Source organism: Artemia sp. Qi Xiang Cuo, chromosome 3 (assembly GCF_049724085.1).
Source record: "Artemia sp. Qi Xiang Cuo chromosome 3, ASM4972408v1, whole genome shotgun sequence".
In the NCBI taxonomy this organism is placed as follows: Eukaryota; Metazoa; Arthropoda; class Branchiopoda; order Anostraca; family Artemiidae; genus Artemia; species Artemia sp. Qi Xiang Cuo.
The window spans coordinates 92,403,935-92,421,445 of NC_142796.1; the positions used below are offsets into that span (position 1 = coordinate 92,403,935).

General features: G+C 34.8%; 1 protein-coding gene across 1 annotated transcript in view; it reads right to left on the reverse strand.

Annotated features, from left to right (window-relative positions):
- Positions 1-280: 280 nt before the first annotated feature.
- Positions 281-17,511, reverse strand: part of LOC148954752 (sodium-dependent nutrient amino acid transporter 1-like) — a 201,006-nt gene continuing 183,775 nt past the window's right edge. The window contains exon 13 of the mRNA XM_089086726.1: positions 281-457. Coding sequence (XP_088942852.1) covers positions 296-457 — 162 coding nt within the window. The 3' untranslated portion in view covers positions 281-295. The remainder of the gene's footprint in view (positions 458-17,511) is intronic.

Consider the following 17,511-nt stretch of genomic DNA (forward strand, 5'->3'; position numbering starts at 1 on the left):
AGTAAGGGAGAGGGGAAGGTGGTCAAAGTTATGTTCGTCTTCGTCAACATGAACAACAGAACAGGGAATGTCGGTAGATCAAATACAATGGTCAATGTTTGTCACAGTACCACTATTGTAAATATAACTGTAATTAAAACCTTTAGATGCTATGTGGCAACAAACTGGCAACGCAAATAAGACTAAGTTGGCACGAGTAGAGGGTCTATTAATATCATAATTGACTTGTTGGTAATAAAACATATAAAAATAAAGTAATAATTTTAATAAAAAAAATGAAGAAAAAAGAAATAAGTTACCAATATTTTTTAAATTCTTTTATGTATCGTTTTCCCGTAATTCTTTTCATTCTGGTTGGACCTTTTCTCCATTCCTGGCTAAAAGTATTCCATTCTTTGCGTATCTTCTCATTCCTTGGTCCCCATTCTGATGTTGGCTGACAAGCCCTCTGCACTTTCTAAAAATGTTCATGTAATATATTAATTAGTATTTAAAATGATTAAACTGGGATTAGCAAGCCGATTAGCAAGGCTTTTGGTGTTTTAATTGTGGCTTTGTCATTTTTATCGCAGTTAATATTACTATAAGAAAAGTTAGGGGTTCACAAATTAATATAATAAGGGATATTAATTGTTATGATAATAAATTATAGTAATAATGATATTAGAAAAGGAATAGAAAAATAGAAAGTAACTAGCATATTATGAAGTAAGAAGGGTCTATTTTTTTACCTTTTTTCAAATGATTTATAAACCTATTTTTGTTCTCAGAGCGAAGTGGAGGGTTTTTCCAGAATATTCGTTCTTTTCTAACCATAGCCTGTATGGTTTCAAAACCACTGAAGATTTCAGAAGCAAGAATCTCTAGCCTTGATGCTTTCAATGCATGACCAGCCTCTGTGACTGAAGTTAAAAAGTATTTTTCAAAGTATTTTTTTTAAAATAAATTGGGACGGTCCTAAAAGCCCTCTATGAGTTAAACTAAAAGACTATCTTTATTAACTTCTTTCATTTTTATTTCCTGTATGTTATCTTGTAAATGTATTATTGACAAGCTGTTTCGGCTTGACATTGCTCGATAATTCTTATAATGGCTTATAGCATGCTTCTAGTATCACATAAAAGTTTTTATTATTTCCTATTACCATTTAACCACACTCTCTCAATATCTATATCCATTCCACTTCCTATATCTTTTCCAATTATTTACTGCTACTTCCTGTGCAAAATTAAAACCTTAAAGTATAGAAAATCAAACATGATCATTTGAATTTGTTCAATGGAAACTTACACAATTTTATTGGTCTTGCAAAGTAAGGGAAAATTAAGGTTTTTCTCTAAATGACAACTCTCAATGAAAAAGACTTCAATTATACAGTTTTTGGTAGTAGCAGGCGCCATAATTAAAAAAAAAACATGGATGAAAAACGAGCAAAAATAAGCTAAGTACGCGAGGCAGCAAATTTAGAACTTAAGAAAGGCAGCTTAAGAACTTGTAGTTTTCCTTTGGAGGTATAGTGATCTTTGGGATGAATATTAGTTATTGACGTAGTAGTAGTTATACTGGTACTCCTCTACTAAACGCACTCTTTTATATAGTGCTAGTTTGATTAATGCTATTGAAATAAAATAAAATAGGATGAATATTTAGTAGTTTAGAAACAAATTTGGGCTATATATTTGCACATTAGGGGGGAATGGCGGGTAAAGCATAGCATATATTAAATATGTAATCTAACCTAACCTAGGTACCTTTCCCCCTCTAAACCTCAAAAAACAACAGTTTAAATATAGTTCCCAGGCGAGAAACCCCTGAATACTTGTTTATACAACATCAGATAGCGTCAAATCTTTGTTTTTGTCGAGTGGATGCCTAGGGGTTTCTGTGACTGGTTTATAAGAGAGTGCGTTTAGTACATGAGTACCGTTATACTACTATAGATAAGTAGTAGTACTAGAAGATGTAGTTATCTTTTGTAGTTATTGTTAATTTAAGTTCTAAAGACGAAAAGTATTAATATAACTCATAAGTTTTGTTTATTTTTTTCACAGTTCAGCGTGACAACACCGACAAAAATGTGGTTTACAAATTGAAAGTCTTTTTATTTGCGTATTTATATAGAGAAAAAACAAGAGAGACTGGATGCAATGACAGTAAAAAAAAAAAAAAAAAAAAAAATTTTCGGCATTGACGCCAGTCAAAAATAAAATCATTAATATATTTTGCCAAAAATACAAATATGTCAAAAATTACTAAACTTATAATTTTTACTACTTAGTGAGTAGTGAGTAGGTAATAAACCTACTATATTTTTACTACTATAATGAGTAGGTAATAAACCTACTCACTATTAAAAATGGCAGGAGAGATGTAGCCTAGTTATCGTCTGTATTAACCTAAATCAGATAGGAAAAGAGCATTCAAGGCAATGGGTGGAAAAGCTGTGCAAATGAAAACAAAAGGTTGTTGAACCTTTCATAGAAATATATACTTGCTTGCATGCAAATTTACTCCTTAAGATTAGAACATCATTTCTAGTTTCATTCTGAATAAAGAGATTATATGCTATTTGTTTGAATTTTCCCAATATACATGGAAAAATCAAGAATAAAACGAAACATTACAAGGCAAGACAAAGTTACTTTGTCTTTTTAATCGGAAAATTCTCTTTTTTCAAATTTTTTTTTTACCAATTTGTAACACATTTTGAATGTTAAGCACCCTGAACACAAAATTTCAAAAATATAATTCGATAGGTGAAATTTTTACTAAATCTTGGCTATTGGTTGATACCAAAATTTCAGTTTTTTTGTTTTCTGTTGTTTATCATTTTTACACGCCATTGGTTTGTATACTAATTTTTTTTCTTGCGTGGTAATTAGGGCTCTCCGACGATGTATTGGTGGGAAAATCATTAAAAATAGAATTATTTACTATTTTCTTCTCTCCCTATTACCTTGTGCATATTTATTACTGACACGTTTTAACTCATCGGCGTTGCTGACAAGTCTCTATGATAGTAAATTTTATGGTTTTGGTTTTACAACTCTACCCAAAAATAAATAAGGAGAGAACAAGTAACAAGAGAGTTCGCTACAACCCTCAAGGGTGAAATATTGGGCTTAAAATAAACAAACATACATATTATATGAGCAAGCAAAAAATAACACCCCATGTTTCAGTAGTAACCTAGGTTATATTTTGCGGCCTTTACGTTCCATCCTGTGTTATTTGCGGCCTTTACGTTCCTTGGTGCCTTTCCAGAGCATGTACCTATGGATTTGGGGCCTTTACGTTCCTTCCTGTGCTATTTGGGGCCTTTTATGTTCCTTCCGGTGTTATTTGCTTGAAGCTATAGGAATCTTTACGTTATTCTATAGAAGCTCTACACCTTTTCAAAGAGATTCAGAGCCCCCTCACATGGCATTATACTATGTTCCATCTTGTGTTACTTGGGATTTGCATAATATGTTATGAAGGACAAGTTTTTTTTACATAATTTACGTAGACTAGATTTCTACTTCATGATATACGTGTCTTTTTAGGGTAAATCCGTGTCAGAAAACCGGTGCCTCTTGATTAAGCTGCCAATATATTCAATTATTTTTTTTCGTATATATTCAAGTTTCAGATTAGGATTTTAAATAGTTTGAACAGTTCATTCATTCTACCAGTATCAATATTTTTGCAATCATTTACACATATATGGAATATTCTAAACAAGATCTGGTGAGTAAAATTTTTGAATTATTATAATAGAAAGAAATCTATATTTTTTGTCTCGTCATTAAGTTAAGGAAGAATTTCCTTAGTTACGCTTTTTTTTCACTGTGTTGTTAGCTCTTTTAAAAAAGCTTCCTTCTTTTAAATATTAAACAGTCCATGTATTTCAATTTTAGTAAATATTCAAAAAATAGGGGTGGAATATATATTTCTTTTGAAAATGCTAAAAAAAAAAAAAAAAAAAACTTAAGCGTATAGGGTGAGATATAGGCTAGAGGACGAACCCTTTATATACTCAATAATTTTTAGTTTAGGCTATGTCCAGGGAGTCTTTTTCTTCCTTTTTTCGGTGATTTTAAGTATTTCGTAATTTAGGTATATAAGTTTTAAAAGCTTTGCATATAATAAAAATATGTAATTGTCAACTTTTTGTGTTTCGATACTATGGAATTGAAGGCCTAACGTCCTCCGTTAATATTCTGAACAAGTAAAAATTGAGCTAGCCAATAAAATTTTGTCTTTTTTTTTAAAATTTTGGGGGTTTATTAATGTGATATTAGTAATTTATGTATATAATTTTTAAAAAAAAGCTTTGCAAATATAAAAAAATATATAATTGTCAACTTTTCGTGTTCGATACTATGGAATTGAAGGCCTAATGCCCTCCGTTAATATTCTGTCTCTTTTGAAAATGCTAAAAAAAAAAAAAAAATCGTTTTACTAGTAAATTCAAATTTCAGGGGGACTTAGCCTCCCCTTCCCTCCAAACTCAAAATTCTCCGAAATTTTACTTTAAAAGCTTTTCTTTTTAAATATTTCTAAAGTGCTAAGAGACATAGAGTGCTACAAACACCAGAATAAACTTTAGAGGGCAATTTATCTGTAAAAGAGGGCATATTATTTCGTTACTAAATTTTTTCTTCTTTTTTAAGGATGTTGAGGTGGATTCATGCAATTACCCTCCCTCCGAAAAGAGACCAAGATGGGGTGATATCACATCGATGCAAGCTGCAAGACCATCAATCATCAGATATGCTAGCTCCAATACAAGTTCGATGGACCAGCCAGGAGCCTCTCAAGCCAGTGTCAGCTCTGCACAAAACCCTCTATGCAACCTGGCAGAAAATTCAAGAGAGAATGGATAGATTCTCATAATGCATCAGCCTCATCTGGTCAAGATCAGGAGGACACTCCTCTTCATGCTTTGCCAGGGACTACAGATGTACAAGTGCAGTCAGAATTATCAAATGTATATATTTTTTTTTCTTTCCGTATTTTCAAAAATACGGTACATTTTCTCAAGCGCGTAACTCTCGATGGGTAAAACTTAAATTTGTTTCTAAACTTTTCTAAATAATCCTATTTCTTTTTCTTTCATTACCATCAACCAAATCAGCAGTATATAAAAGTGTGGTTATAACACAGAAGTAGCAAATAGCTTATCATACTTTTCTATAGATTTATAAAACCTTACCTGTAATTTCTCTTTTAAGCAAGATGTTTTCTAATGCAAAAAGCCAATTATTTCATTAAACAAACTCTATATATATAAACAAATCACTATTTCACAGTTGACGATTGAACAAACGTTCTTAAACTTGATTGTGTTTTCACTTAGCTTTTGCGCCTATTTAAACCTTTTATCAAAATACCAATCGGAAAATTTGAATGTTAATCGGACAGGTATAATTTGAATGTTAATCGTTCGTTACAAAAGTGGGATTTCAAATAATCGGATGTATCTATCTTAGATGAAGAGATATTAACACAGGAAAAAAAGGATTCTTAATAATTTAAAATGCGACAACGCGGTGTTATCAAAAACATTATTTGAGTGAAACTGTTTTTTGGACATTTTAGGCAATTATTTTGGGAGACAGTTAGAGACATTTTAAAAGATGATTTTAGAATATGTTTTCGAAAAGGATTTGAGGCTGAAACTCTAGGGTCGTTAAAGTAAACAAGCTCTATTTGAATAGTGTTGTGAATTCCTCTACCCCAACACGAATAGGTGTCCGATCCTACTACCCTGAAGGAAGCTCCGGATCCCCAAAGGTCCTCCCCGGAGCTCTAAAAAGGACAATCCAGCATTTTAATTGCACTTTAATTGTTGATATGGAAGGAGAAAAAAAAAATCACTATTTCATAGTTGAAGATCGAACAAACGTTCTTAAACTGGGATGTGTTTTGCACTTAGCTTTTGTGCGTATTTAATCCTTTATCAAAATAACCCATCAGAAAATTTGAACTTTAATCCGACAGGTATAATTTGAATGTTAAACGCTCGTTACAAAAGTGGGATTTCAAATAATCGGATGTTTCTATCTTAGATGAAGAGATATTAACACAGGAAAAAAAGGATTCTTAATAATTTAAAATGTGACAACGCAGTGTTATCAAAAACAATATTTGGGCGAAACTGTTTTTTGGACATTTTAGGCACTTATTTCGGCGAGACAGTTAGAGACATTTTACAAAATGATTTTAGAATAATTTTTCGAAAAGGATTTGAGGCTGACACTCTAGGGTTGTTATAATACACAAGTTCTATTTGAATAGTGTTGTGAAGTCCTCTAACCCAACTCGAAAGGGCTCCGATCCCAACCCTGAAGGAAGCTCCCGATCCTCAAAGGTCCTCCCCGGAGCTCTAAAAAGGACCATCCAGCATTTTGATTGCACTTTAATTGTTGATATGGAAGGAGAAAAAAAGTTCTTCGCTTACAATGATTTATTTAGTCCAGGTTAACTACGTCCAGAACTTCAATCAAATCCGTTGCCAAACGACATAGGAAAACATGGATTGTCGAGAAAGATGCACCAACACCAGCAACCAATATATGGGATTCATGCCCATTAACTAAGGCTGAAGAGCAATGCTTCATAGAACATACTGCATCGGTTGAACGATGGTCGGATTTTATTGAGAATTATAATCAAGAGGGACAAGCACTAGAGCTGGATCCCTATTTTGCATTTTTATTCTGAAATTTTTTTTTTAATAAAACCATTAGTTTTATATATCATTCTCTTGTTCTAACTTATCCTCTAAGAATAAGACTTCATTTTCCTGACTAAACAATACATATATTTTTAACATGTTCAGTTGTCATTATGAAAGACATATGCAAATGTAACTTTTTTTCTTCTTCTTTTAATTGTTCAGGTGGTGGGACAATGACTATGAAAAATTGACATAGTTTATTAACTTTATAAAAATAATGGTTATTTTACATAGAAAATAAAACCTTTTTTCTAGAGATTAATGAAATAGCACTGCCGTTGGATAATGAAACAACTGAATTTACAGGACCAATTCTATCACCGCCAATGGAGTTCAGAGACGAACCTACATTAGTTGTAGATAATATGGAATGGCAAGGGGGTTTCCTTAACGATGTTTTTAGGGAGATAGCTAGCCTAGACGATTTAACTTGTGATATTGATATGATAGAGGATTCGGACTGGGTAGATAGATTTATGCATGAACATTTAGGCGATGTTACTAGTGCAAGGGAACCGGGTCCTCGTAAAGAAATTACATCGCAGGACAATACAAGCTGGCTTGATCAATTGTCCTCAAACACCTTTGAATATGTACTAGGGAACCTCATGCCACCTCCAACATTTGCAGCTGAAAATACGGGTGGTATTGAAAATTTTGTGTCACCCCCACCATTCTGCTTAATGATACAAAACTGCAATTTTTTAAATCTAATTCTTCCGGGAACATTATTGACGAGAACTATACTGTTAGTAAATTAGGTATTGTACAAAAAGGTGCTGGGCATAACAATAGTGCTATGTCCCCAAAATTACGTGCATTTTATTTGTTAGTGTCTGCTCTAAGTCACATACAAACATATAGGGTAGATTTTAACCCTCCCGAGGAAAACATGGTTGACATAGGTATTATTTTAAAAGACCCTGTTAATGCTCTCCATAGCAACAGTGACATAATACACTCGAAATTTGAGATTCAGATACAGACAGGGAGGGGTCAAGGGGGAGTTAAACCATCAGTGACTCAAAAAGTGAATTTAGAAAAGTGGACATCCGGGGATATTTTTTTTTAATTTTTCAACTGGCAACCAGACTTTTTACCCTGGTCTAAACGAATTCGAGGACAACTTTTTTAACTGGGTGAATAAATTGATATCAACTTTGGACAGGTTTAATGAGAGGGGTAGTGGGTCCACCATTTTATACATTGAACACATGGATCTGAATCTCAGTAGATTTAAAAAAAACTTTATTTTAAGGGGGGAGCGGGTAATCTAAAAATAAAATGCCACCCAGATTTGTCAGCTGCGGGAGGGGTTCAGGGTTTCAGATTTGACACAGGGCTGCAATGCTTTAAATACGCATTTTTAGCAGCAGTCCATAAAACATTAAACAAAGATTCAACAATAAAAAATCTCGACAGACTTGCTCTTAACGTTGTAAAAATTTTCCATAATGTAATTTTTTTTTTTTTAGTAGGTAATTATCCGTTTTCCTTGAAGGAAATACGCATTTTCTAGAACGAAATTTAAAATGTGGGGGTGGGGGGGGTTGTTCTCCAGTATGACACTGAATTTGTAGATGCAAAAAAAAACAAATAAAAAAGGGGTTTTGTATTCAGTGAGGACACCGATGGTGGAAAATGTCAAAAATTGGGTATGGGTTATTTATGAACCTCCCAAAGATGTAAATTCCTATGGTAATTTTTTTCCCGTTACAGCAGTAAGTCGACTCTTATCTCAAGGCATTCAGAAAGGGGAACGTTTCTATTGCCCCATATGCCTTTCCCCACTTAGATCTGAGTGAACATTCTCAGACCACATGAACCATTGCACAATTCATGGCAATCAAAGAATTGAAATGCCGGCAGAAGGCAAAGATATTTTACAATTTCAAAATTTCCAAAATTCCCTGCTACAAGTTGATAAAATATCTTTAGATTGTGAAACAAGACTGGTTGAGGTATCAGACCCGTCAAAGCCAAATATGGTCAAAAAACACAAACTAGTTGCGTGTTCCTATGCACACGCCCGTCGCGATTCCAACAATAAAATGCAGTTGGAAGAGTTTTTTTTGGCTATGGATGAGGAAGGTAGCATGAAAAAGTTATTAGTATCTTTAATAAAAACAGCAAACGGCGCAATTTCACGATTACGTCACACCAACAACCCACTGAAATTGTCAGATAAAGAGCAGCTGGCGTTAGAAAAGGGGACGATTTGCTGGGTTTATAGGGATGCTCTTGCCCCAAAAGACGCGGTCCAGGATCATGACCACCTTATTGATCCCAATTCAACGGGAAAAAGTAACTTTCGGGGATGGGCTCACAATTCATGTGATTTAAAAATTATACAGCAACTTTTTCTTCCGGTTTTTATGAATAACTCTAACTATTATCTGAAGTGTGTGCTACCAACATTGGCACAGCTTCAAACAAATTGAACGGTGGATGATCCATGGGTTATAAACAGCTTCACCTACAAATTCATTCCTAAGTCATTGGAAAAGTTGCTTGTTTTGGAATTTATGTGGAAGTTTGTTGAAGCCGACGTTGAGTACACTAATAAAATTTGTTTTTTACATTCATATAGTTTTTTCCCTAGCTCATTGAGTAAACTAATTAAGATGCAGAACAACTATGACAGCTACAACGCTTTTCTCCTTCTCAGCCAACAATTTCTAATTTGCGTATATGATTCGTTGAAAGTCAAAGATGTATATATTTGTGACTACTATTGTTCCATGTCGAGATTCACCGAGGAAACTATTTCTCCGATTGAATCGTTTTAAGACCGTCTACATGATCGTAGTTTCACCCCCGATGAATACAGTTTTGCTAGAAAAAGTGTTGGCAGAGGGAGAGTGTAAAAATGGGTTTGACTATTGCAAGCTGTATTTGTCGAGTGACGTGTTAACTCTGTTTGAAATTATGTATAAAAATACGGACAAAATCTATGAGGAATTTAATATTGATTTGGGCTATTATTTTTCATTTCCTCATCTAGTGATGGACCTCATCCTAAAAATTAGTGGGGAAAAAATTGGGCTAATCACAGACATTGATCAGCATCTGTTCATTGAAAGGTCAATGAGGGGTGGATTTGTTTGTCACGGGGATCGTATCTTGGAGACTGATCCAACAGGAGAGAAGACGGGGACAAAATCGGATGCAGTTTTCCTTGATATGAATTCTTTCTACCCCTCGGCCAGGTCCCATTATGCGCTACCTTGCGGTGACTATAAATGGGTCAATGACCCTCAAGCTCCCCGTTTCCCTAAAATTGAAAGTGTTGAGGAGAATGGACCGGTTGGGTGGTTTTTTGAAATTGATGGGGAGATACCAGTCGAGCTTCACGATTCAGTAAAGGATTTTGTTTTCCGGTGCATCAATAGACCTGTGACTAAGGACTCTTTGAGCCCTCGCAATAGGCGTTTAGTCGAGGTGGACGGATTGCATTGGTCACCTTCAAAACAAAAACTTATTGCTGACCTTCTGCCAAAAAAAAATATTGTTATACATCATGTAGCTTTAAATGGATGCGCAACAACGCTTTCAACGTCAAAAAGGTTAAAAGAGCACTCTAGTTTAGTCAAAAACCCTATCTAAAAATATTTGTTGACACTTTTGTCAGCAAACGTTCTGAAGCGCAGACGAAAGCCAAAAAAGAAATTTATAAACTCATTTTGAATTCGTCTTTCGGCAAAATGTGTGAGAGTGTTCGCAATAGGAATCGCAATAGGAACCCAAAGGCCTTGCGACCTTTGGGGGGGGCCTCGTGGCCCAGGGGGGGGGGACGCCAGCGGGGGGCGCACCGCCAATATCAAAGGTATCCTTCTTTTTTTACTTAGAGCAGATTTTTTTTTGTAAATGTTTCATTTAAAAAAAAAGTGATATTTTTTTTTCAAGTGCTTTAATCTAATGTTGGATTTTTTTCTCTATAAATAAACAAAAAAAAAAAGTATTTATTTAAGTGTTTTTTCTCTGTGTGCCTATGTAAATGTTGTATTTTTTGTTATTATAAATAAATTAAAAAAAAGTGTATTTTTTCATGTTTAATGTGCTTTTTTTTAAGTATTGTTACTTTTTTTATGCATATAATAAAATAAAATATGATTCTTTATTCGTCTTCTTCTTATTATTATTATTATTCTTGAACAAAGTAGTAGGGAAATTATTTAGTCATTAGACAATTATGGTCTACAGTTAGTTGTCCAGGTGTACTGTTGAAGGGAACATGTATCAATTTAAAACACCATTCAGATCGTTTCTGTGTGAGCCCTCAATGTCAGGCAAAACAACACTCTTAACAAAAATAATTAAAAACTGAAATGAAATGTCTTTGGAAAAACAAAAAAAAATCTACTATTCTTACAGTATTTGGCAGGAATCATACGATAAGGTACAAGCAATTGCTACCATCACGGGTTTGGGACAGATACATTTCATACAGGGACTTGATGTTTTCAACATTATTGAAGCAAACTCTTGGCTGATCATTGACGATTTGGTTGAATCTATTGAACAATGGTCCCGGGAAATGCTACAATTGTTCACCTTTCGCGCTCATCATGAACAGATTTCTGTTACTCTGGTTCTACACAATCTCTTTCATAGGAGCAAATGTATGCGAACACTTGCTTTGAACTGCACCTACTATATCATCTACAGAGTTGTTCGTCATTCTAGCTCGCTAATAACCCTCAATAAACAAATTTATCAAGGTGCCCCTAAATTTCTGATCTCATCATACAATCAGGCAACTAATAAACCCTACGGTTATATCCTATTGGATCTTAATCAAAATACACCCGAGGATCTGCGTGTAGTCACCGATATTTTCGACAATGAAATTACAGTATACCTCCCTTTGAACACTAAAAAGACCTATTAGGTATCATGACACTGAAGAAACTACATGAAAATAGACATTTTTTTTCAGTTCCAAGAACTTCAAAACCTCAGATTAGAAAAGCAATACTCAAACATGGTATTGATGATGATTTTATTAATCTAATATCTGAACTTTGTTTAAATTTGACCGAGGGTAATGTTCAACTGCCAGAACTAGTGAAGCAACAGGCAAAGCAACATCGTTCCATTGTACGTACATTGGCCTCTAAAAAGAAAGGAAAGAATTTTAAAAAGAATCGCCTTCTTCAGGTGGGCGGTAGCTTTTTCACACTTTTACTGCCAATAATTGCAGGACTTGTAAATAGTTTTCTCTAGATGGCAAAACCCTATAAATTGACTCCAATAGAACTCGCTCTTTCACCTTTGGAACACTTTGAGGACATTCTGAGTTAATTCCTTGAGAATAAAAATATTGAGCATGATAAAAAACTGCTTTTACTTCAAGATGCACTTCGCCGAGTGGACAAACACAAGTCCTATCGATCGAAGCCCACTGCTGCTGGTATTGATCCCAAAAAAGAATCATCTCCTCAAGAGTTTGCTGCTGCTGGAACACAATTAAAGAAGGAGGATTTGGATTAAATTGTTTTTAAAATTGTAAATAAACTGCCCCAATAATATCGTGAACAACGTAAACGACTCCTAGCCTATCTCTTGGAAAGTGGTTTAATCTATCTTGATTTAATGTATGATATGGTTACAAATCGTAAAGGACTATTATCATTTGACGCTCATCTATACAACTTTCTAAATACATTAAACTTCCCAAAAAGTCTTATTGGCAATAGAAAAATTCTAAAAAAATTAAATGAACATGCATCATCATCATTAACAACAACAACATTGACACCATTAAAATATGAACTTGAAGAAGAAGAAGATTTTAAATCAATTTTGGAAAATACTAGACAAAAGCGAAGACGTATCAAGTCAACGTCACCATTACCACCACCACCAACAGCCAGTATACAAAAGGGTAGCGGAAGTTACACAACGTATTTACGTTCAAAATGGTTGAAGTTCTGAAAGGTGCTTATGAAAATATTGGTGAGGCGGGGAGTTTAAGTTCCCCCACCACTCTTTCCAAAGTCACGGATGTTCACACTAAAAGTGTACAAGACTATCTACAAAATGAATCAAGTTAAACTCAGCATAGAAATCATAGACCTCGTGCCAATCAATATCGAAAAACTGAACCCTTTTACCCATTGGAAATAATGCAAGCACATCTATTGACTCTAGATGAGATTCAAAATCACCACAATACACCGTACTAGGACATTCTATTTGCAATCAATATTTTTAGTTGCTATGCATATGTAACTCTATTGTAATCAAAGAGGGGCGTTGAAGTTGTTCACGCCATTGAAAGTATTCTCGAACTGGATTCATATAAAAAAATTCAATCAGATCGCAGTAGTAAATTTGTTAATCCCCATGTTACAAAAGTACTAGAGAAATATAGTAAACTGCTCTATCATTGTCACAGTCCTATAAAGGCTACATTGGCCGAACGATTGATAAGAGCTATTCGACTTTTAATTTCAAGATATTGTACATTAAAAAATACATCGGCTTTTATTCATGATGTAGATAAAATCATGTTGATTTTTGATCAACAACCTCATCGATCATTGTCCAACTCTACGTCAACGGAGGTTCCCCCTTCTTATTATGATACAGTTGACACCTTTTTTAAACAATATTCATATGAAACGACTGCCAAGAAGAAAAAAAAATTCAATGTTGGTGATACTGTTCGAATTAATAGAACAACTAATGTTTTTGAAAAGGGGAATTACTTGTGGTCCACCGAATTTTTGAAAGTGGCAAAAATCCTAGACACTAAACCCATAACTTATCGCCTGCGTGATACCAAAGATGAAGAGATTCTCGGCGGCTTTTATGACTATGAACTACAAAAAGTTAAAAATAATAGTGAAAGCTATCAAATTGAAAAGATATTAAAGACAAGTACTCGCAGGGGTAAGAAACAGTTACTTGTTTGGTGTCTAGGATACAACTCTGATTTTGATTTTTGGATCGGTGTTGAAGATATTGACAATGCCCAATGATTTCTATGTAACATTCATGTCCAACGTTTCCGATCCTCTCTACAACGACTTGAATATAAGTGATTTTTGGACAAAACTCTCCCCCGCCATCAAATTTGACGGTGCATATGAAGTGGCTCTTGTCGACTGTATTCTCAAAAATACCTATGACATCCTGAGAAAGGATCGTGTGTATGATATAAAAGTTATACCACTCGATTGGACTATGAAAGGGTTGAACTATGTCGACTATTAATGGGTTGAAGCACTTAAATCTAGTGACTATCCACATGTCAAATTGAAATATATTGAATATGATAATATGGGAGATTTGTGTCATACAATCAATAGAAAAATCTCATATCGTAGGAATAGTAAATTCAATTTTAATTATTCATTGGAACATGATAGGATTTACATTAGCACACCTGTTGACACTGAAATAATTATTCTCAATGATAATCTGAGAGACGTTCTTGGCTTTAAACAGAATATGATCAATGGGGAAAATGCTGGCACCGTTTACGGGATGGATCAAGTTATTTTTGCTGATTATCCACCTGGTTTTGCCTCGGACTCTTGCATATTTCTCTATGCAACCTTTGTGGAAACATCGAGAGTCGGTAATTCAAATGTCCCCCTCCTACGTGTTCTTGAACGAAAAACAACTCATAAACTTGTTCATCACTATAATATAAAGCATCTTCAGTATGTTCCGGTACATACTTCTTACTTGAAACTCCGTCATTTAAAACTAAGAAGTGAATTGGGTGATCGTCTAGCAATTACAAAAGGCATAGCAGTGATTACATATAATTTTCGATCCATTGTCGGCGAAAGTACAATCACCTAAAATGAAGAATAGAAGAATTCCATTTGTCTATCCTGATATTGATTGTTATGTTGGTGCTTTGAGTCCACGTCAAATAGGGAATGGACTGGACTAAAACAATCGGCGTACTACAATGTCTGGCTATGGTCTTGGTAGCTGGTTGGCTAGGCTATTTCGTTTTGCACTACCCCTTGCCAGAAAATACCTTGTACCTGCTGCATCAAATTTTGCTGTCTCCACACTACAGGACGGGGGGTCGGGCAAGAATTTCAAGGAGAGTGTTATGGAAAATATTAGATCTTCAGCAAGAGCCGTTGGTGAGCAACTAAAATCTTGACAAAATGGGGAGGGATTGAAAAGGATGCGTTCGCGTCATTCACTCATCAGTCTCCACCCAGGCAGGAAGCAAAGGATATCAACAAGGACTTTGTGGAATAAAACAACGAAGGCCAATAAGCAGAAGAAGAAAAAGAAAAAGATTATTAGATCAAAGAAGGATTTCTTCTCTTAAGATGACTTATCTCCCCCACAAGGAATCATATCCATCGATTAGTTCCACATTGAATCTGTTCAATGCTGAAAATTTTGATGTCAGTGTCAAGTAAGGCTACTATGAACAATTTCATCCCAAACAACCCCTCTCGGAAAATATACACTTTCAAATATTTTCCAATGAAGACTATTTCATTGATTTGTCATCAACATTTATTGATTTAAATGTTGTGGTGAAGAAAAAGGCAGATAATACAACTCCAAATGCTGGCGACGGTCTCTCCTATGAAAACTGTATTCTACATAACCTATTCAAGCAAATTAATGTATTTATTAATGGAACATTGGTGAGCAATACCAATAATTTATCCAACTATGCAAGCTACAGACAATTTATGATGATGACACCAAAGGTGTACAAGGAGTTGAGAGGACAATCATTAGGCTATGAATATCAGTCAGGTGTTGATACTGACGGTGAGTTGACTACTGCAGTGACCCAGGAGTATCATCTAGTTGGAAAATTAAATCATGAGATATTCAATATATCCCAATGGCTACCCCCAAATGTCAAGATTGACATAAAGTTACATATGGCACCATCGAATTTCATTTTGAGAAAAACACTTCCTGCAGCACCCAATGCAAATGTCATTATCACATCGGCAATTCTCCACTCCGAAAACAACAGGTTATGAGCTCTGTTGCATTGGCAGTGGAAAAGCTAAGAGCCAATGGTAACAACATTAAGCTTCTTGTCCCCATACAATCACCAATCAACGTCACATTGCCATTGGCTCTCGTAGCTATAGCGATTCATTATTTATCAATTGAGAAATCTCATTAAAATTGGCTTTTGCATTTGTGAAGAATGACAGTGCCGTTGGATCCTGGACTGAATCCCCCCATGATTTTAATTTTTTTAATTTACCTAGTCTCGTGTGCAACGTGAATGGTTTTCCACTGTACACTCTATCATTTGACAAAAAATCCCAGAAAACTCTGTACAAGCTGACCTCGTAATCCCTAAATCATGACTCCCAACTATTTGAAAATAGAATAACCGATTCAATATTTTCAAAAAATCATGGGGTTATTGTTTTGGATTTGTCAGGCACACAGGATATGAGTATAGTACGAACAGGGAATGTACGTTTAGATTGTACATTTGCCGATGCTCTGAATGAGAGTATCACGCTAATATCACTGAGTCAATTTGAAACCTATTTGGAAATCACACCCGACGGCAGTGTTCTACTAGACCTAGCACCGTGAACACAAACCTAATAATCAATGTATTTAGTATGGGACCATATATGTCCCAGTACAAGTCCTATTGCATACCTTCGGACTTCATTGAAAAAATTCCAAGTGTTAACAATACCCTTATCATTGTTAATAGCAGTCCGTCGACTTTGAAGACCGGTCATTGGCTATGCATCTTTCAAACAGCGAAGAATATTGTATTTTTTGATCCTCTTGGCATATCGTATAAATTCTACGCTCCATACATCAGCAACTTTATTGAAAGCAGTGGGAAAACCATTATTCAAAATCAACGAAGAGTACAGGATTTAACGACTTAGACAAGTGGCTTTCATGCACTACTCTTTTTCATGTTCAGATGTCGTGGGTACACCTACAAGCAGTTTCTCAACATCTACGTTGACTTACCTCGATTGAACGACTTTCTAGTGGAGAATATAATTACAATTGTATTTAATATTGATTTTAGTGCACTAAGAATAAACTGTTCTAAAGATGTATGTTAAATTGTTTATTAATAAAAAAAAATTTTATTTACATGATAAAACGACTTTTCTGCTCTTTAGATTTCATCCACTACTATGTATTTGTCGACAACAACGAGTGCAGCTAGATTATCTGAATTCACAGTTTACTGATCCTGATGTACTGCAATGTCAGGGTCACATTTTCTAAAGTAGAGCGTGACTTCAATCTTGTCATATCTCTTTGTATAGTCAATAATACTATTCTCATTTATTCTATAGAATTCACATGTTTCAATTTGCTTATTTGAAGCAATTTCACAAACAGTGTCCTCAAGTGTCGAATAACATTCCGTCACAGCAAAATGAAAATCAGTGGGCTTATAATCATAGCACCCACTGTCTCCACAACAATGAAGTAGAAACGATATTCTTTTGTTGTTCCAACAGTTGAATCGTTGACCCGGTTCCTCCTCCCAGAACAATCTAAAACCACGACGATACCAATCTCGTAGCAATAAACTAAAATCACGGTTAGGATTCTTTCCAATCATACCGGGATATGTACTCTCCCACTGCTTACATTCTATCATAGTGACAATTGGAGCATAGGTGGCCTCTAGGATGAGAGTCACACACCTCTTCAAGACAGGAATTACGCCCTTTAATTTGTACAGCATATCATCTATGCAATTTACACGGGTTGCATAATCCACACTTCTCATCATACTCATCAATCATTGTGCTCAAATAATGGCCAGCTACCCA